We start from the raw sequence: 18,916 nt of genomic DNA, 5'->3' as shown, positions 1-18,916 counted from the left end.
GATTGCAAATTATTTTGAGTTCTTCCGCGCAATTTAGCTGCTTGCAGCGTGTTGCGCGGAAATTTTTGGAAGCCACCCTCTGCGGGGCTGCAACAATAACAACAAAACTATCGAAATTAAATTAAAAAGTACCGAATATGTTATTTATTCAAATGCTGCTAATGTAATTAGCGCGTGTCGACACTGTTATCCATAGATGTAGGTGTGTAAGTAATAAGTTAAACTAACTAAATAAAAGCCTGAAGTGTTTGGTGTGGAACTAAAAAAACAGCACTGTGTGGGCGGCGCTGTAAAGGTTTTGTTAACATTTGATGTGAGCCAGCAATGTTAGGCATGGATATCACGGGAATAGTGACAAACTTGTTCGTGATTATCCTTGAAGATGGGAAGAGAGAATCCGGTATGTGGGTTAGGCACCACAGACACGAAAAAGCAACGTTTTTAAAAATGATAAATTCTTATCCCACCTTTTGTTCCACTCCTCTCCTATCTTATCACTTATTTTCTTTCCTCGCCACTATCCATTTTATTCTGTTTATAGTTATTCTTAAACAATGTCTTCTTCGTATTTCTCTGCAATCAAACCGGTCAAATGTCCTGCCGAAATCCTAACGTGAGTTTTCAATATATTCAGCACCCCGAAAACGAGAATTTCGAGGACTATTCGAGCGGTTACCACGAATTGGACGAATATGACAACGACGTATACCACAGAGTGCAGACAATCACAAAAACCAGCCTTGACAATTTCAAATACAGTGGCCTTGGGCATTTTGTGACGGTGCTCGAGATATCAATCAAAACAAACTTGGAGTTGTGGTCAACTACTTTTGACCTTTTCCATGTCCTCAAATCTAAGTTGAGCAGTTTCCCCAACATCAAGAGCATCATCATCATCTTTTTCGAGCGCTGGAGACTCCAGCACCATTACCACAGCCACTACCGCAGCTACTACAGATCCGACAGCAGTGGGCAGTTGATTGAATATGAACCCACTTCATCGGATTATGATATGTTTGTATGTTGCAGGAAGTGGTACCATGAAATACCTCCCAAAGTTTCTGCCCTGGACATTACCTTGCCGCGCTATAAGTGCGCTGGAGTCATTTTTAGCAACCAGTTGCTTGGTGTGTATGACAAACAGCTGATATTTCTAAAGTACAATCTGATGTTTGCCTTTCCGGAGGGCAGTTCATTCGACAAGTTTATCACTCACAATCTGACCACTCTAAGCCTGGATTACATATTAGTCAATTATGCCTGGAATCAGTATTTCGAGGGCGAATATTCAGGTCAAATAGACTTTGCCAAGCTGCACAACTTTTCCCTACTGTACACTTGGGTCGAATTAGTGGCCGGCGGCGTGCCTTTGGCTCCAATATTTTTAACTACACTCTCATTCAGTTTCCCTAAGCTTAAGTATCCGGATGTCAAGTACCCCTCGCATGCTCTCAGGCTGTTGGAGGCGGCAACACTTCCGCCCTGTTTGCAGCATCTCGGCGTTATAGGAACACTGGTGGAGATTGTTGCATTTGACTGGACCCGCTTCAAGAAGATCGGTGACTTATCTGTGGTTGTGATACAAGGAATTGCGGCTTGTCTCCGGCGATTGATTGATGAATCAATCGCTAGTTAATTCCCTACTTGGATATGCAGGAATTCATATGCACATAAATACTAATGAATATGAACAGTGGAGACTGCTCATACCTTAGCTTTCTTTTAGTTCATTTTGTTTAATATATATATTTTTAACGTAACAGTGGTTGTTTACAGGCCTGGGCCGCTATGTGCAGAGGAGTCGTTCTACCTGTTTGCCAACGATCTGTTTGGAGGCACGCGCATCAAGCACCAAGTATCGCTGTTTCTGGGAACCTTTTTGTTTGAAATGGACGCAAGCGAGATCAACTGGCCATATCTAACGTAGCTTGAGCTGTCCATGCCCATTGATTTCGACACCGTAACAAAGATAATCCAGTGCCTTCCGAACCTTGTCAACATACATCTGGTGCACAGAAAGATTGACGAGTAAATGCTTGAGACTTTAAACCAGTCCACGCCAGCTGTCAAGGCCTTTGGCTCTATTTATTCGCGTCCAGATGCAGGGTCCTAATTCTAGAGTGTCGGGTACAAAATTTTTATCTTTGCAGGCAAATATCTGATGTTGCGACTTGGTTGTTTAAGGATTCTCTTCGTTTGCAGTACGAAGAGCCACTATTTTGACATCATTGTCAAGGAGTCCGTTTAAAACTTCCCCATCTTCGTTATATCCTTATATTTAGCTATGCTAAGCCTCGATGGTTTATTTTTACTTTTTATTTCAAATTAATAAGTTATTTATTTTTGATTAACTTGTTAGTGATATGCCACTTCAAATGACACGTATTTTGCTCAATAATTTAATTCATTGCATGTATGCAGCGCCAGTGCAGGCATTGCATGTGGGGAACAATTGCAGGTGTTTACTTGCATTTGACTTTAATTGTTTGGTGGTCAGCATAGCGTGGCCGCAGCACGTAGGAGCGCATGCCAAAATTTCATTTTCCATATTTTGTCAATTTTTCCTTTGAAGCTATGACTCGTCTAATCAAGTTGCGCTGCCATTATGACTCCTTATAGGTGAAATTTTGACCTATATATGTCACTAGGCTAAGCCACTGTATGCATATTTCAAAAGGGCGGATGTATAAAAATCTGGCCTTACTGTTCAATCCAATGGTCGTACTTTATTGTGCTTAAGTGTTGGGGGGGGGAGGGGGGACGTGCAAGATTGGCGCTAAAATTAAAGTGAAAGCCGCGATTTACTACTATACTGCGCCCACGCAAAACAAATCGAGCACTATTCCCGTTTTGGGAAAAATATTTTGATTCTGGGCAAAATGCATGTGCTGCGGCAATTCGTGTTGATTTTCCCATGGCGCGCGTACAGATCGAACGTGTATAAAAGTTCTGGACAGACGCTCTTTCTAAATCTTTTTTTAATCATCAAACCTCAATTTCAATTTCAATCTTTTATATTTTTACCTTATTGATAGCAAAATTTTCATTTAATTTATTTACACTAGCACCTCCAAATACGCAGCTGCCATGTCCGAGCAACACACATTCCCAGACGACGTCGAGTCTGGAGCCGATCACATCAGCGGAGAGACCACGCCGCTGCTCAGTGTCTCACCTTCAGAAGTCGCTCTCGAGATCAACAAGCACGACGCGAACCAACCCTACGCTGCTGTGGCTAAAACTGAGATCAAGTGGATAGCGTCATCGTCTTCTCTTATTATTCTGACGCTGGTTTTGCAATCGTCGTTCTTTTTTGTCAATGTCCTTTCAGTCAGCCACTTGGGAGCCAAAGAGCTTGCAGCAATGTCTTTGGCAGTGACTTGCATGGGCATATTGGCAATGGCGCCCTCATTCGGACTGCTCTCGGCTATGGACACATTTTGCAGCACTGCATTCACGGCATCGCGGGACAAAACGCTGGTCGGCTTTCATTTCCAGCGTGGGATAATCGCGGTTCTTACCCATGTGATAATAGTGGCGCCGATTATGTGGAACGCCGAGAAAATTCTTCTGGCGATTGGGCAGGACCCAGAAATTTCGCATCTGAGCGGCATTTATCTGAGGATCCAAATCCCAGGTATTTTCCCTTGGACGATGTTTGAGGCTTGCAAGCGTTATCTCCAGGCCCAGGAGATCATGCACGCGGGAATAACGATTGTCGCAGTGATTGCGCCCATCCACTGGATCAACAGTTTTGTCTTTGTGCGCTCCTCAACATATGGTTTTGGATTCATCGGCGCGCCGATAGTAACCGTCGTATCCAATGTATTGATGTTTTTGGGCATGCTCATCTACATTCGCTTCAGCAAGGTCAACGAGACATGGGGAGGGTGGGATATTGGTGCCTTCCGCAACATGTCCGCGTACTATAAACTGGCAATCCCCGCCGTTGTGACCATCTGCGCTGAGTGGGTTGGATTTGAGTTGCTGACAATCGGTATTTCGTATTTTGGCGCGTACCAACTAGCTGGTCACGCAATCACGATGAACTCTGTCGGTATGCTATTCCATATCAGCAACGGTCTGGGTTACGGTGCCAGCCCGCGCATAGGCAATCTGATCGGTGGAGCCAAACCGCGCCAGGCGCGCATTGCCGCCGACATGTCCATGTTGGCGTCGGTGATAGTTGGAACTGCAGGAACAGTTTTTCTTTCTGTCTACGGCGAATGGTGGACTACCGTCTACACCGACGATCCAAATATTGCTCGCGAAACTGCGCGTTTGATGCCTGTCGCGTGCCTTTTCCTTATCGGCGATGGTCTGAATGCTGTTTTCAGCGCTGTTTTGCGCGGACTGGGTCGGCAAAAGGTGAGCGCCAATATTTTCCTTCTGGGCTTCTACTGCTGCGCCATTCCGCTTGGAGCGTACCTTGGCTATGGATTGCACATGGAGGCGGTTGGATTGTGGTGGGGTATGTGTATTGGCGTTATCTTGTCCGCTGTTCTTCAGCTTGTGTACATCTTCAAATGGATTGATTGGTCGGATGAGGTACGCTTGTGTCTTCTGCGACTCAAAGGGAGCAGTAACAACAGAGACGAGAGTGATTCCACCGAAGACAATGCCGATGGTACGTCTATTAGTCATTGAATAAATTTTGTAATTTTGACTATGGCGTTGCTATTAGCCAGACATGTGTTGTTGCCGCCGACAGCATGTAATTCAAAAGTGTCATATTATTTTAAAAATATACAATATTGCTGATCCATCAAGCTAATAACGGCTAGTAATTTGGTCGTATCTATAGATCCTGATCGGATAAATGACATGACGCCCACTCCACAGCGCGTGATTCTTCCTTTTCTGTTATGTTAATTTTTCAGTTTATTTTTTAATACCAACCAAATATTAGCTGCTCGTGGATAAAGTGAAAGAAAAGAAGCAACAGAAATAACTGCAAAGCTTGCGGTTTTTTAAACACACAATATTTCCTTAAACTTTATGTTTTCGTTCTGACAACGTCAACAAAGCTCAAACATCCAGCTGCTGCTACAATTTGTCCTGAACAGCTCGACTCGGAGGATAGGTCTAACAATGAGTCAGGCACGGAGCCGAGTCATGCTTACTCTGCAGACAACTAAAACATGGATTCGGTTTATGCCAACTATATTTGTTTACATATTGCAGGAGAGCAACAACCTCAAATGATGAGACTGGAGTATAGCAATTGCTTTTGATTCCATATGAATAAACACATATTATTGATTTGTTATATAGTTTTAGTTTTTATACGCTCTTCATTATTGACTTCTGTAACACTACTAACACTTATAACCGCTTATCATTCTTCTTTTTGTATCAAACATAGTATAAAAGGCTTAGACTGAGTGAAAGAATGCAAAGCTAATATATAAACGGGTGTGCATGAAAATAGGAAAAATGGCATTCCCCATGATATATCTTTAACTGCAAAAATTAGTGTTTTTAATTGACTAAATTCATAATGAAAAAATCGCCAACTCGCCAAAAAAAACCAACTCGTCGACTCGCCAAAAAAGAGGATGAAAAATCGACAGCCAATCAAGCTATACAGGCATTTGACTAAATATGAAGGGTTTTATGTTCCAAAAATCCCAATCACCAGCCAATGAGATGGTGCCATATGCCATCGTTCCAAACCAAGCTGTCGCTTTCTCAATTCGCAATGTTTGGTTTTTCCTTACCCAGCTCAATTCTTTGACGCAATTCACAGCTCATCTCAATTGTCGCGAAAAAACATTATTATTATTCCTCTTTATTTTAACTCTGTCCGATTATATTTCTCTCCCTTTTAACATTCCCTTATTTTCAAATCTCAATTAAAGATGAGGACTGTGACACTTTTCTTCGTGGCACTCTTGTCAGCCGTCACTCTCGCGCTCGAATTTGACCTGCAAGCGACTAGCGATGCGAATGGCGGGCGCCGCTGCCTCTCCCAATGGCTTCCCCGGGGCTCTCACGTTAAAGTGTCAGCCAAGGTTCTCCCAGGATTCCCAGGACAAAAGGTCCACATGGAGATCCACGACGACAGCCCGCATATCAACCAGTACGGCGCGCGCAAGCAGCTCGACGATGTTTCCTTCCGGTTTGACACGCAGGCGCACGCCAACGTTATTGCTTGCTTCCATAATGAGCTCGATCAGGGGTATCCCGGGGACGGTCGTTCTTTGACGATTCAGTTCAAGATGGATTCTGGGGCGATGGCTGAGGATTTTGCCAAGGTTCAACAGGAGGAGAAGCTGAAGCCTATGGAGGTTGAGCTTAGGAGACTGGCCATGTCTTTGGATGATATTCAGGATGAGTTGCAGTACTTGAAGCAGAGAGAGGGCTCGTTGAGAGATGCTAACGAGATGATGAACTCGCGGGTGCGGACTTTTGGAATTTTCTCCATTTCGGTTTTGATCGCGGTTGCCGTATATCAGGTGGTTTATCTGCGCCGGTTCTTCCACCAGAAGAAGTTGATTTGAGCAAAGAGTTTTGTGTTGGTTTAGGGCTTCTTGTGTCTCTTTTGGAGTCAGGGTTGACAATTCTTCTCCTTCTCTTTCTCTTTGTTGTTGATTTTTGTTTAATACAGCAGGATGAACAACTCAGCACGCTCAACATTTTGCAAGTTTATCCTTGTCATTTTTATTCTGTTATATGCAAATGAACTTTGGGTGGATTTAAGCTCTCAGCCCATATCCATACCGTCACCACAATAATGATGAGGCTGAACATGATTTTCAAATTTTTTTGCCCAAACAAAAACGGCTCTTTCAACTTGGCTTAGTTGTTTCGTTTTTAAATTATACCGAAATTATAACAATATACAATGTCGCAGCAGCAGCAGCAGCAGCGAGAGGTGTCGCCAGTACTTGATCGGTCCAGCCGTCAGGATGAGATCCCTTCACCAGCAACACCACCACATCTCCAGAACCTTCCCTCTTTATCGCACCTCCTCAGTAATCAGCAACAGCACGAAAGCATCCAAGCATACATTGCCGCCACCACATCCGGTTCATCATCTTTTCAACATCATAATGAATCCGACTATAGCCAAGAGTACCACATGTTTAGCGAAGAGGAAGAAGAGAGAGATGAGATGGCCGAGTTTGAACCTGGGTTCAAGTTCCACGAAAGCGAGAATGAGAACGAGAACAAGAACGAAAAGTTTGTTCCGACTGTTATTGTGCCAAAGAAATGGTGGATGTCAGTGGATTGGAAACGCACTTTGCGGTTTGTCGGACTATACATGGCGCTGCCTTTTGTAACAGGCGTGATGGCCGGGATGGGCGAGATTTTTGCCAACGAGGCTATGTACCGATGGGGATGGCGCGGAGCCAGACCCATTCAGGTCAAGGGCCGCAATAACCAAAAGTTTCCAGTAATAACAGAAAAATAAAAATATTTTTATTTTTTATATAAAATATATATAATTGAAAGATATTATTATTATTCATATTATTATCCACGGCTAAAGAAACGGCCAACAACACCCGAGGCGATGGCATTAGACATGAAGCCAGACATCATGCTTCCCATCATGGATCCAGCGGCAGCCGTCCCCTGGTTCCACCTCTGCTTTTGATCCTTATCGCACCTCTGGTACCCAATAAGATTAGCGGTAGCCAACAGAACCGCAATGATAACAATGAGCAACCACTGGAACCGCAAGCTAAAGAACGCCACAATCGCCAAAAGCCCCCAAACCACCGGAGTACCATACAGAATGGCCCAGAATATCCTCGAATCACTAGCATTGACCCCGACACCCTGCTCGCGGCTCTCAAAAATCCACTGGTTCGTTCCATCCTCATTCACCTCATTCCACCACCGCAGGCCGACAAGCAGCCGGCCGGAGATGTTCTTCACTGTCCAAAAGTCCACCGATAGTGTGAGCACGCAGAGGACGAATATGAGTATGAAATTGTCCGTGAAGAAGTTGCCTAGGAGGTAGAGGGCCAGGGCAAATGACTTGAAGAGGAGGAGGAAGAGGAGGGCGAGTGGGTGGCTGGACACCTGGAACATGTTGGGTGGCGGCTGCAAAGGTTGGGCGTTGGCGGCGACGGCCGGGTCCTGCGGTTGGTATGAGCTCATCTGCGAAAATTGGGAGAGGGGGAAAAAAAAGAATGCGATTGAAATGAAATGAAAATATTTGAAAAACTATAGAATAGGAATAAAAAGAAAAAAAGAGAAATTGTATGAAGTACGGACAAAAAAGCAAAGGAAATTATCGAGAAAAGGCTGGTTTGAAAAAGTAGAATAAATAAATATGAACAGGGCGCGTGGCGAATTAGTGAGCCAACGGTTCGTCTTCGGTTTCCTCTTCCACAGCATACACGGCGGTCTTGGAGTCATTTGGGTCGTCGATCCACCTCTGGCGAATATACTTGCGGCACATATCGGCGCCCTCCATCTCCTGAATGGCCTTAGTAACGGCCAAATGGCTCAGGCCAAACAACTGCGGTCCACTCGCATGGGTCTTCACGCCGAGTCCTCCGGCCATCAGAACATCCAGCACCTGTTTCCACACGCCGCTGGACGAGCTCGCCCGAAAACACTTTTCGTCGTCCTTTGCCGTCACCTGGAAAACAGGCATGTCTCCGCCATCCAGAATCTCCGACGTGTACACGGTGGGCTGGCCGTCCTGCATACTCGGGTACATTCGCGTGCTGCGGAACCCCACGGGCCAAATGTACCTAGACGTATGGTATGCGTCCGCCGGGTTGACCTGGCCCAGAGAGTGGATCCGGATCTCGTCCTGCCCGTGGTGGTCCCTCAGCACCATGGGCATAAGCGCGTTGCCTGACGAGTCGCGCGCCACAGGCACCACTGGTTTGGGGTCATTGCGGTCGTCGCGTTTGCTCAGCTGCCGCCGCCGCCGTTTCGTCAAAAGCGGTTGCGCAAACGATGCTGATGCTGATGCTGGCCGCTGCCGCCGCTGATGCTGCTGCCGCCTCCGTTTGCCTGGGCGGGTGTCTGAGCACGCGGAAGTGTCGGAATTATTGTCTGCCAAACTTTCTGTGCCACTGTTGTTGTTTCCATTGATGTCGCTGTCACTGCTTCTGTTGTTGCTGTCGCTGCTGTTGCTGGAGATGCCGTCTTGCAGCTCCGGGTACATCTCTGAAATCATATCCAAAAAGTGGTCGTTTTCGGACTGTGCCAGGCGCATCCTTTGCTTTATTTCGTGGTAGTTCTTTAAAAGCTCCTCGCGCCGCTACTTTTACAAACATTTTTTATTCGGAAAAGAATGTTTAGGTGTGTTTTCAATAAACAATACAAAGTCCATTTTCTAATCATTTTTTGGCTGGTGGGGGGGTTACCTCGAGTGCGGCGTTGACTTTTGTTGTCAGGTCACTGGCCAGTTCGCGGTACGACAGCATTTGCGTGTTATGATTAAGAAAAATTAGTAATAATAGTAATAATAATAATAATAATAAGAGCTTTGAATTGAACAAAATAATAAAATAAAAATAAAAATGCGAGTGCGGAAGAAGACGAAAAGAAAAAATAATTTACGCTTTTTTTGGGGCCCAGACTCGCTCTGTAAAAATAAAAAATAAAAAACATTTTTCATTTTATCCTACATTTAATAACTGGACAAAACCACCATTTTTCTATTTTTTTATTCTTTCACAAAAACAATAAAACCAACTAACTAAAACCACAAACCACCCTCTACCCTTTTTAAAATTTAAATCGAATCGAGTCAAATCGACTCCAAAACAAAGAAAAAATGACCTCTGTCGACATTCCAGCAATTTTTAGTGCTCTCCAAGGCACAAACGCGGCGCAAGACAAGCCTGCGCAAGTCTGGTCAGTGCCAGCCAGCGTCGGATCCGATCTAGCCCGTGGCACGACGCTTTCGACCATTCAACAGCTCTGGCCCTCCCTCGAAGAAACGCAAAAGCTCAATGTTCTCCTGGGCATCGCACACGCGGGCGCGCAAAAGGTAGAGGATAAGCAGGCGGCGCGGCAAATTGGACGGCTGGCGGCCACCGATACATCGAGCACCTGGGTGCGCACCTTGGGCGGGCTCATTGGCGATGTTGGAGTCAATGGGCGCCTACGGGCGCTGGGCGATCTGGAGGAGACTGTTAGGGAGGAGCTGGAGCTGGCGATTGGCCAGGTGGCGGACGCTGTGGCTCGCGGCGGCCTGAAGCTAACTACGGTTGAGATGGAGTGCGTGGCGGAGCCGGTGGGCCCCACGAGGAATGTCTACGGCGTCAGAGGTAATGATGATCTGTTTGGTGAGGAGGAGAGCGGCGCTGTGAGCATGAATGTGAGGCCGGATAAGGTCGTGGACCATGATGAGAGGAGGTCGCGCCTGGAGATGTTCTGCGACTCGGCGGCGAATCCCGGCAGCGGCGACGCTGGGGCACCGTCTGGGCTGGGAATTGATGCCGGAAGGGCGCCCGCCGGACGCCATGATCCAAGGTTGGGACCTGCGATGCGTCCGGGCGCTGGCAGGGGCGCCGGCCATGCGATGCGTCCGGGCAACAGTGCTGGAATGGGAATTGGCACGCGCCCAGGCGGTGGTGCTGGCATGCCTCCCGGTGCCCGTCCGGGCGTTGGCCCAGGCGTGCGTCCCGCCGGGATTCTTCGTCGTAGCTCTGGCCCGGGAGCCGGCTCCGGAGCCAGCTTTTTGATCAACAGACGTCAAGGCCCGGCCAACGCCGCGCTCCCTGCGGCAGCCTCCATCACATCCTCTGTGGGTGCGGGGGCGGCCGGAACCAAGCGAGTGGATCTGAACGAAATCCAACAGAGCATGGCGCCGATTAATGCGCGCGAGCAGCAGTTGCAGAAAAATCGCGATGAATTGAAGGAAGCGCGCATTATCAGGGATCAAGGAAGAAAGGCAGTTGCGGAGGAGCGTAAGCTGAAGCGCCAGCAGGAAAGTGAGGAGAAGAAGGCGGCAAGGGAGGCCAAGCGGATCTGCTCATCGTCGCAGACGTCGTCTCGGCGGCCGAGCCGGGCGCTGTCTAATGACGGGGAGGAGAGCGGCGAGGCTGAGTCGTCCGATGATGAGGCACCGCTTTCTGCGCAGGTGCTGGGAATGGAGGAGCCGGCGACGGAACCGGTGTCCAAAGAGTATCTGGAATTCACCGGCACTGATCCCCAGGTGCAGGCAGTTTACACGAATACGAATATTTTAAGCGATGTCGATCGACTGCGCATGTTTTGCTTCTTCACTTCGCGTCAGATGCCTGAGGGGACAGGTGCGGATCTGGAGATCGTGCTTAATGAGCAGACTATCAGTGATCCAACCAGGCCTGGAACCACATGCACTGAGCTCATGGTTTTCATTGCCAACATTCCTCGCGGCGAGTGGAGAAAGGTGCGTCGCATCCGCCGCCAATAAGGCCCATGTTGATCTTTCTAAAAAAAATTAATTTAATTTTTTATAGTTTAAAAACGAGTAAGGCTATCCAATATAATGAAATCCTCCTCCTTTCCCATTAACTAGTACTCCCACACACGCACGCCGGGCGTCTCGGTCGGCACGCGCATCTGCCTTGGGAACACAGCATTCGGCTCCTTGACACAAGCAGCCTCAAAAAGCCTCTCATCCAACTTCTTCAGTGCCTCAAACGCCTCTTCCATCATCCTAAACTTTGCCTCCCTCTCCGCGCGCCTCACAACACCGCTTTCTGACTTCTCAATATCGATTGCGCGCAAAATAGTCGCATGTCTCTCCATATCTGCCTCTGTCAGTACGGGGATTGTGCGTGGCATGTCTTGGAACATGAGCTGCTTCATGGTTTCGTACCGTGGGTCGGAGCTGAGGTGGCTGGGGACACCACGACTGGCGGCTTTGGCGCGCTTGGCGGCGCCGCGGCTGGCTGCTGTTGCGCGAAGAAGTGCGTTGCGGCTGCGTGTTGAGAGAAGCGAAGCTGTGAGCATTTTTTTAAAAAAAAAAGCTGTGTGTGTAGGGGTTTTTTAGTTTAAATAAAAATAAATTGAATTAATTATTTGAGAATTTCGTTAACCAAAAGGCAAAAAATAAAAAAAAAATGCGATCGTACACAGTTACAAAAATACGAGTGCAAAAAAGATGCCTGATAAGTAAGCAATTATAATTTAATGCGCTGGACATAAAACGTCCACACTTTGCCCAGAGAAAATAAATCCATAGATTTATTATAGATTTATAGATCAGTAGATCCATAGGTCCCACTTGCTCCTTTGACAAAGCCCTGACCTGTTAAACAACCGATGGTTTTCAACACTATTTCTAATCACGTGGAGTATAAATTTGGAAATTGTATATTTCAACTTTGTATTTGCCACACCACTTGTATTTGTTGCATTTCATTTTTTTTCACTCGCTCATATACATATACATATATTTTTGGCTTAAATTCATTTCAATGGACAGTCCAAAGGAAGCAGATACTGATACAAATGACCTGCCACTGCACCGGCCGAGCGTCATCCTGACCAGCTTTGACATCTACGAGAGCCGCACCGAGCTGTGCATCATCGGGTCCAACGACACTACAGACTACCACCGCATGCTCCGCATTGACCGCACAGCTGAAAGCCTCGACCAAATGGCCAAAGACGACGGCCAATCGTACAACGCCCAAGAGCTGCCTGCCGTGATCCACAGCCTGCAGCAATCCACAGGTATGCGGCCAATCGTCCAAAATGTCTCCGGCATCCTAGGATTTGTGCGGTTCACCAAGGGCCTGTATATCTCCATAGTGACGCACTCCAAACCTGTGGCTCTCTTGGGAGGCCACCTTATTAATCATATCGAGGACACGCGGCTTTTGAGCATAACCTATCGTCCGGAGCGCACAGAGCGCGAGGACAGGTTTATCGCGACGTTCAAGAATGTTGATTTATCAAAGAATTTCTACTTCAGCCATACTTACGATGTAACAAGGACGCTGCAGCAGAATTTGAGCGGCAATCAGTGCCGCGGGTGCTATAACGGTATGTTTGTGTGGAACTACCAGATGCTCATCAATGCCTCGGTTGGGTTACGCGTATGTGCGGAGTGGACTGTGGCTCTGGTACACGGGTATATTGATCAGTCTAAGCTTAGCGTCCTCGGGCGCGACGTTTTTGTCACTTTGGTGGCGCGTCGGTCGCGGATTTTCGCCGGCGTGCGGTATCTTAAACGCGGCGTCAATGATGCTGGGTTTGTTGCAAATGACGTGGAGACTGAGCAGATCGTCAACACGATGGAGACCACGGGGTTTACCACATCGTATACAGCGTACGTGCAGCATCGAGGGTCTATTCCGTTGTTTTGGTCGCAGGAAACTTCAGGTATTACACCCAAGCCGCCGATCGAAATTAATGTTCGGGATCCTTATTTCGTTGAGGCTGGTCGGCACTTTTCCAGCTTGTTTGTCCGGTACGGGTCTCCTGTCATTGTGCTTAATCTGATTAAGACCAAGGAACGCGCTAAGAGGGAATCTGCCTTGGGCGAGGAGTTTTCCGAGGGATTGCATTATTTGAACCAGTTTTTGCCGCGTGGACGCAAGATCAGGTACTTGGCATGGGACATGTCCAGGGCGAAAAAGAACCGACAGGAGGACGTACTGGCTATACTTGAGGTTATTGCCGAGGAGACATTGTCGCTGACTGGGTTTTTCCATAACGGGCCGGAGCTCTACAGTAACCGCGTGAGGAGGCAAGCGGCCGGGGATGCGAGTCCTAGACGGGTTCGCGTAATGCGGCAGTGTGGTGTCGTGCGCAGTAACTGTATCGATTGCTTGGACCGCACAAATGCGGCACAGAGTATTATTGGGAAAGTCGCCCTGGCGCACCAGCTGTTCGAATTGGGTATCATTGCCCACCCGCACCTGTCTTTTAACACGGATGCGGCGATGATCATCGAGGAGATGTACCATGACTTGGGAAATACCATTGCGCTGCAGTATGGCGGGTCACATTTGGTTAATACCGTGCAGACATATCGGAGGAACACGAACTGGCGTAGTCACTCGAGGGATATAGTTGAGTCGCTTCGCCGGTATTATTCTAATTCCTTGTTGGATGTGGAGCGACAGGAGGCTATTACGTATTTTGTCGAGAAGACTATTTTTCCAGAGTGCGTTTTGGATACAAAGTGCGCTGCTGCTGCTGGTAGGCCTTATCAGGTCGGAAAGCCTGTGGTGTTTCGCAAGTGGTGGACTACCCTGGGTTGCCCTGAGGATAAGGACTCGGTGGAGGATAGAGAATTGGCTACGGGGGTGGCAGCAGCAGATGCGTATTGGGATGAGTACTATCGGCCGCACACGTACACGTCCTTGGGCTCGTTGTTTGTCAATAACCTCAATAGCTCGGCGTCTTTGCATCCACATACAAATGTGCAAAACATGCCTAGTCCTTTTGCCGACAGATCCCAATACCAGCACCACTCATTGACTGCTTCTGCGGCCTCTGGTTCTACTTCCACATCTACTGGTAGTGGTGGACCGCCCAGCATGCTGCGGTTTATGCCGCAGGAGCCCAAATGGCTCAAATCCGAGTCTGAAGAGTACACTGATCCTACGGGCATTTCGCGACAGGACATTTACCAGCGGGTATGTGCCAAGACAGTCACCCCGGCGGTGGTGCGTCCCTTGGGTGTCGGCGGATGGCTCACCGATGGTATTACCACGCCACTGCAGGAGCCGCAGGTCAGCCAGGGTGAGCTGAACGAGTACGAAAAATATGTGCATCAGTTTGATAATCTGCAGAAATGGATCGTCCAGCCGTCTAATGTTCTTTATAAGGATTACAAACGCGGTGCAACTGCGTTAAAGCAGCAGCAGCAGCCGCTTCCGCCTATGCCGGCTATGCCGCCGTCACCAGTGGTAATTGCGACGGCGGGCTTGGGCGGTGCGGAGGATCGGCAGAGATCACAGACGCCTATGCCGCAGAAGAAAATATCTTCTTGGATGCCTAGCCCTGCTGGAAAAGAAGGGTCAATGGGTAGGGCTAGATCTAACACGACTATGCTTTGGGGACTATGGTCACAGCAGCAACAGCAGCAGCAGCCAGTAGATAAGAGAACCTCAGTTGTTGCTGATCCTGCGGGAGATACCCGTGGTGGTTTGAGGACTCCGGCGGATATTTCTAAGGCTCATAGGGTTTCGAGGGTGCGACATGATCGGACGAGGTCTTTGGATCTGAAAGTGGATGTGGATCAATTGGCTAAGGATGATATGGGGGAAGGCATGGGCGGGGCTTCTGCTGCCGTTGTTGCGGAGCCGCGTGTGACTGAGGCTGATCTGAGAGTGTACCAGGACTACGTTAAGATGCGCAAAGCATTTGGCGGGCAGTAAAAGTGTTTGTATTAAAAAATTGAAGTCTCGGTGTGCCACTTTAGCAAATAATGAATTCCATACACTAGGCAAAAGAATGAAGCTGCAAATATCCGAAATAAAAAATTCGAGTAATACTGCTGCTAGATGCTTAAGAGTATATCACGTGTGTGCTACCTTTACATTTTTATAAAATATAAAAAAAGGTATGCGCGTAAACACGCTTTTAAGGGGTTTCTCAATGGTCTGGATTTGTTGCAATGTAATTCGTGGGTGTTTTTCTTATACTCCTTTTTTTTTTTTTTTTTTTTTTTTTAAAAAATTCAGTCCCTTATTTATTTATTTTATTCTGCATTGACCTCAATTCCGACGCTCACGACTCTATTCAAAACAAAACATTTTGTTTTACAATCAGCAATGGACAAGCTGGACGAGTTTATCGGCGGACTACAGACGATTCTCGACAGTCCCAATCCGCCGCGCGAAGATTTGGTGCGGGTAATTCAGTCGACCCAGCGAGATTTTCTGACCAGCGCGCTGTCGATCTCAACAGTGACGTGGCCTACACGAACGCACCTCGAGCTAGTCAAAATAGTCATCAGCCTGCCGATCCAAGAGCCACCGCCAGACATCGTAATGGCAAACCCCACACTCAGCCACGAAACGGATCCGTTTTTCAATGCAGAGTATTTTGACAAGCTGCGCTTGCAGCTGCTTTCTCTGAGCGTCCAGCAGTTGGGGGAGAGCGATGGGTCGTGGGTGCGCAACATTGGGTTTAGCATTGAGGCGACGATTATGCAGGCGAGCCGGCGGGCGGACGCGCTGGAAAAGCTTGAGGAGCTGACCAAAAAGGACAACGATGGAAGCAGCAATGGGCATGATTTTTCACGGATCCGCACGTACTGCGCGCAGGTTCTGGGCAGCGGCACTTTGGCGATGCACCATTGGGTGGCGATGGCGCGGATGGCGTATGCGGTATTCCACGTGCTGCCGTTTTCCACACGGTCGATGGTCGGGCCAGCGGCCAACAGCAGCAACGCAGCGTTGCAGCCGGCGGTGGCGCAGCTGGTCGCGCATTACAGCAGCTGGCTGCAGATTATCATGCAGATGGTCGAGAACCATGGGCCGGCGCTGAGCCGCCGGATGCCAGCAGTGGTTGAGGATCCGGCGACTCGGCAGTTCAAATGGGGGGTTCCGACGTTGCTCTTTGTGACGACCACCGAGCTGCTGCGCAACTTTGTCGTGCGCCGGATCCTCCTGCCCTGCGTGCGGCAGCCGGACGGCGGCTGCGCTGGCGGGGGGGCGGCGGACGCGGCGGCGGCCAATGGCGAGGAGCAGCGGCTGGAGCAGTTCGAGCAGGCGATTCTCGGCAAGATCATCGCGCAGGACGCGTCGGCAGTCTACGGGATGATGAGCGAGCACCACCGGCTGCTGCAAATTCTCGAGGCACACGGCACGGGCAGCCAGCGGGTCTCGGGCATTCTCGGAAAGCAACAGCAGCAGCAGCAGCAGCAGCAGCAGCAGCAGCAGCAGCAGCAGCAGCAAGGGGCGGTGGGTGACATGCTGGCACTGAGCTTGACACACGCGTGCTACGGCCTGGCGCCTGTGCTGGGGTTCGAGGAGCAGGCTCTGATGCAGGCCATGGATATGCAGAAGCTGCGCGAGTGCCTGCAGGACATGAAGGCCACGGCGCTGAGCATTTACGCACCCCTGCGTGGATGCTACCCGAGGGCGGCGGCCGCTGTGCCGGCGTACGCGGAGCTCTTGCTTCTGCGCTCGGCCACGGCCGTGTTCAACATCGACCGGCCGTGGGACGGCTCCGCCGAGGCTCTGGCGCCCGCCGTAGTCCCAGGCATCACGCCCGAGCTGGCTGCGCACCTTACGCGCGTGCTGCGCGTTGCCTCAGCGTACTTTGACGTCTTCTCGCTGGACACCGCCGAGGGTAGCGGTGTTATGGGGCGGCTCGCGCAGTGTGCGTTTATGCACGCGCTGGGCCAGGTGGGGGCGGCGGCGCCTGTGGCCGCGGTGGCCGCAGTGGCCGCGTGGGCGTGCGAGTTTGTTGCGCTTGCGCGCGCATTCATGGCGCCGCAGCTGCTGTGCTCGCAGGTGGCCGCAGCGCTGGGGCGTGCGGTGGCCGCGGCGGCTGGCTGCGGGCGCGTTGGCGAGATGGCGCGGGCGCTGGCAGGGCTCGGGTTCGGCCAGTGGGCGGCGCTGGCCCAGGCCAGGTTTCAACAGGGCTCGGGCGCGGCCCAGGCCGAGTGCGATTCGGTACTAGGCGCAGTGTGGGGGGGCGCGTGGCGGGCGGACGCGGCTGCGCTGGATGCCGTTGGCTGGCAGGTGGCGGTGGCCATGAGCTACCCGGCGGGCGGCTTCCTCGCGTACGCCGTCGCTGTGCTGTGCGCGCCGGCGGCCCGCCAAGCCGTGATTGCCGACGGGCCACCGGCCGACGGAAATCCGCTGCCGCGGGTGAGGCTGAACACCCAGGGCGTCGCGGCACTGCGGGCGCTGGAGCGCGTGCTCATGCCGGGCGCCGGCGCGTTGGACGCATGGAGGGCCGCTGGCGCTGAGCCGCTGTTTGTGCCGCCGGTGTACGCGGCGGATGCCGGGCGGGCGCGAGAGGCTGCCAAGTTTGCGCAGGCGCAGCTGCCGGCGGCGCTGGAGCTGCTGCGTGCCGGCGATGTTGCCGCCTGGGCGCGCCAGCTGGGGTTGCCGCCGGACGCCCTGGGCGTGTCGGCTGCGGAGATGCGCATGGTCGCGCGCTTCGTGGCGCATTACGCCGAGCACGCCGCGGAATTCGTCCCGCTTCTGGCGCGGCTGCTGGGGCCAATTCCGCCGCGGCTGCTGGGGCCAATTCCGCCGCAGCTGCCGCCGCCCAAGCCGCCCAAGCCGCCGAACCCGTACAGGGCGCCCAACATCATGAACCGCGTGCCGCCGATCGAGTCGCAGTCCAGCCCACACGCGTGCGATGTCGCCGGGGCGCTGCGCACGTGGCGGCGCAACGCCGCGCAGCTCGCGTACGCCGAGTCGCGCGCGTGCATCCAGGAGCTCGTGTGCGAGTGCTACCCGTCGGCCGGCACGCACTATCTGGACCAGGTGATCGTGCGGTTCATGGAGGCCGAGCCGCTGGTGGGCGTTGATTTGGTCGTTGGGTCGATTGCCGAGCACATGTGGAAGAGCCAGATCGTGTACTCGCGCCGCCCGGGCCCGTTCTACGCTGTGCGCGACATGTTCAGCTGCGTTGCCGACACGCCGCCGGCTGCGCCTGGCTTTGCGGCTGCGCCCGGCCTTGTGTCTGCGGCTGCCCCCGCGGACTCCGGCTCGGACGACCACAACCGGCGCGCGCGCGAGCTGGCGCGGTCCCAAGCCGAGCCAGTCTTCAACGCCGTGGTCGGCGGCAAGGTGCGGCGCCAGGCACAGGGCGCGACGGCTGCGCAGGTGCCGACAACGGCCGAGCGCGGCAGCGCCCCAGGCCCGAACCCCACCAGCGGCGCAGCGACAGTGCACACCGTGCGGTGCCCGGTCGCCTGCCTGCGCATCCTGCTGCTGTTGACGGCGCTGCGCTACGGCAGCAGCCTCAGCGACACGCCCATCCACATCTGGCTGACCGACTGCCTGGACTACGCGCCGGTGCCGCT

General features: G+C 51.0%; 9 protein-coding genes across 9 annotated transcripts; 6 read left to right on the top strand and 3 right to left on the bottom strand.

Annotated features, from left to right (window-relative positions):
• Positions 1-210: 210 nt before the first annotated feature.
• On the top strand, positions 211-1,745 carry BX661DRAFT_71838 (uncharacterized protein). Its single transcript, XM_051539446.1, has 2 exons — positions 211-400; positions 542-1,745. The coding sequence occupies exons 1-2, from the start codon at positions 383-385 to the stop codon at positions 1,634-1,636; spliced, it is 1,113 nt and encodes a 370-aa protein (XP_051393635.1). The 5' UTR covers positions 211-382; the 3' UTR covers positions 1,637-1,745.
• A 1,231-nt stretch (positions 1,746-2,976) lies between these two features.
• On the top strand, positions 2,977-4,909 carry BX661DRAFT_177987 (mate-domain-containing protein). Its single transcript, XM_051534785.1, has one exon. It carries the CDS (start codon positions 3,088-3,090, stop codon positions 4,645-4,647), a length of 1,560 nt encoding a protein of 519 aa, XP_051393634.1. The 5' UTR covers positions 2,977-3,087; the 3' UTR covers positions 4,648-4,909.
• Positions 4,910-5,668: 759 nt separating this feature from the next.
• On the top strand, positions 5,669-6,791 carry BX661DRAFT_71736 (emp24/gp25L/p24 family/GOLD-domain-containing protein). Its single transcript, XM_051539444.1, has one exon. It carries the CDS (start codon positions 5,862-5,864, stop codon positions 6,501-6,503), a length of 642 nt encoding a protein of 213 aa, XP_051393633.1. The 5' UTR covers positions 5,669-5,861; the 3' UTR covers positions 6,504-6,791.
• Positions 6,792-6,847: 56 nt separating this feature from the next.
• Positions 6,848-7,417, top strand: BX661DRAFT_169109 (uncharacterized protein; the record flags this gene model as incomplete). Its single annotated transcript, XM_051533493.1, has 1 exon — positions 6,848-7,417. One exon carries the CDS (start codon positions 6,848-6,850, stop codon positions 7,415-7,417), a length of 570 nt encoding a protein of 189 aa, XP_051393632.1.
• Positions 7,418-7,479: 62 nt separating this feature from the next.
• On the bottom strand, positions 7,480-8,043 carry BX661DRAFT_140829 (Golgi apparatus membrane protein tvp-23; the record flags this gene model as incomplete). The annotated part of the gene is made up of 1 exon (XM_051532861.1): positions 7,480-8,043. The coding sequence occupies one exon, from the start codon at positions 8,041-8,043 to the stop codon at positions 7,480-7,482; it is 564 nt and encodes a 187-aa protein (XP_051393631.1).
• A 123-nt stretch (positions 8,044-8,166) lies between these two features.
• On the bottom strand, positions 8,167-9,299 carry BX661DRAFT_71743 (uncharacterized protein). Its single transcript, XM_051539445.1, has one exon. The coding sequence runs from the start codon at positions 9,185-9,187 to the stop codon at positions 8,309-8,311; it is 879 nt and encodes a 292-aa protein (XP_051393630.1). The 5' UTR covers positions 9,188-9,299; the 3' UTR covers positions 8,167-8,308.
• Positions 9,300-9,573: 274 nt separating this feature from the next.
• BX661DRAFT_71733 (uncharacterized protein) lies at positions 9,574-11,428 on the top strand. The gene has a single exon (XM_051539443.1). It carries the CDS (start codon positions 9,752-9,754, stop codon positions 11,375-11,377), a length of 1,626 nt encoding a protein of 541 aa, XP_051393629.1. The 5' UTR covers positions 9,574-9,751; the 3' UTR covers positions 11,378-11,428.
• A 50-nt stretch (positions 11,429-11,478) lies between these two features.
• On the bottom strand, positions 11,479-11,799 carry BX661DRAFT_127575 (uncharacterized protein; the record flags this gene model as incomplete). The annotated part of the gene is made up of 1 exon (XM_051532488.1): positions 11,479-11,799. A coding segment is annotated over one exon (321 nt), but the record flags the coding sequence as incomplete, so codon positions are not given.
• A 497-nt stretch (positions 11,800-12,296) lies between these two features.
• On the top strand, positions 12,297-15,536 carry BX661DRAFT_177984 (SacI homology domain-containing protein). The gene has a single exon (XM_051534784.1). It carries the CDS (start codon positions 12,387-12,389, stop codon positions 15,300-15,302), a length of 2,916 nt encoding a protein of 971 aa, XP_051393627.1. The 5' UTR covers positions 12,297-12,386; the 3' UTR covers positions 15,303-15,536.
• Positions 15,537-18,916: the final 3,380 nt, after the last annotated feature.

This window comes from Kickxella alabastrina, assembly GCF_025024165.1.
Source record: "Kickxella alabastrina strain RSA 675 chromosome Unknown BX661scaffold_4, whole genome shotgun sequence".
Classification (NCBI taxonomy): domain Eukaryota; kingdom Fungi; phylum Kickxellomycota; class Kickxellomycetes; order Kickxellales; family Kickxellaceae; genus Kickxella; species Kickxella alabastrina.
This window is presented reverse-complemented; position numbering and strand designations above follow the sequence as displayed.

Coding starts and splice junctions, on each gene's coding strand:
- BX661DRAFT_71733 (XM_051539443.1), top strand. CDS start 9,752: ATGACCTCTGTCGACATTCCAGCAATTTTTAGTGCTCTCCAAGGCACA.
- BX661DRAFT_177987 (XM_051534785.1), top strand. CDS start 3,088: ATGTCCGAGCAACACACATTCCCAGACGACGTCGAGTCTGGAGCCGAT.
- BX661DRAFT_71743 (XM_051539445.1), bottom strand. CDS start 9,187: ATGCGCCTGGCACAGTCCGAAAACGACCACTTTTTGGATATGATTTCA.
- BX661DRAFT_71736 (XM_051539444.1), top strand. CDS start 5,862: ATGAGGACTGTGACACTTTTCTTCGTGGCACTCTTGTCAGCCGTCACT.
- BX661DRAFT_177984 (XM_051534784.1), top strand. CDS start 12,387: ATGGACAGTCCAAAGGAAGCAGATACTGATACAAATGACCTGCCACTG.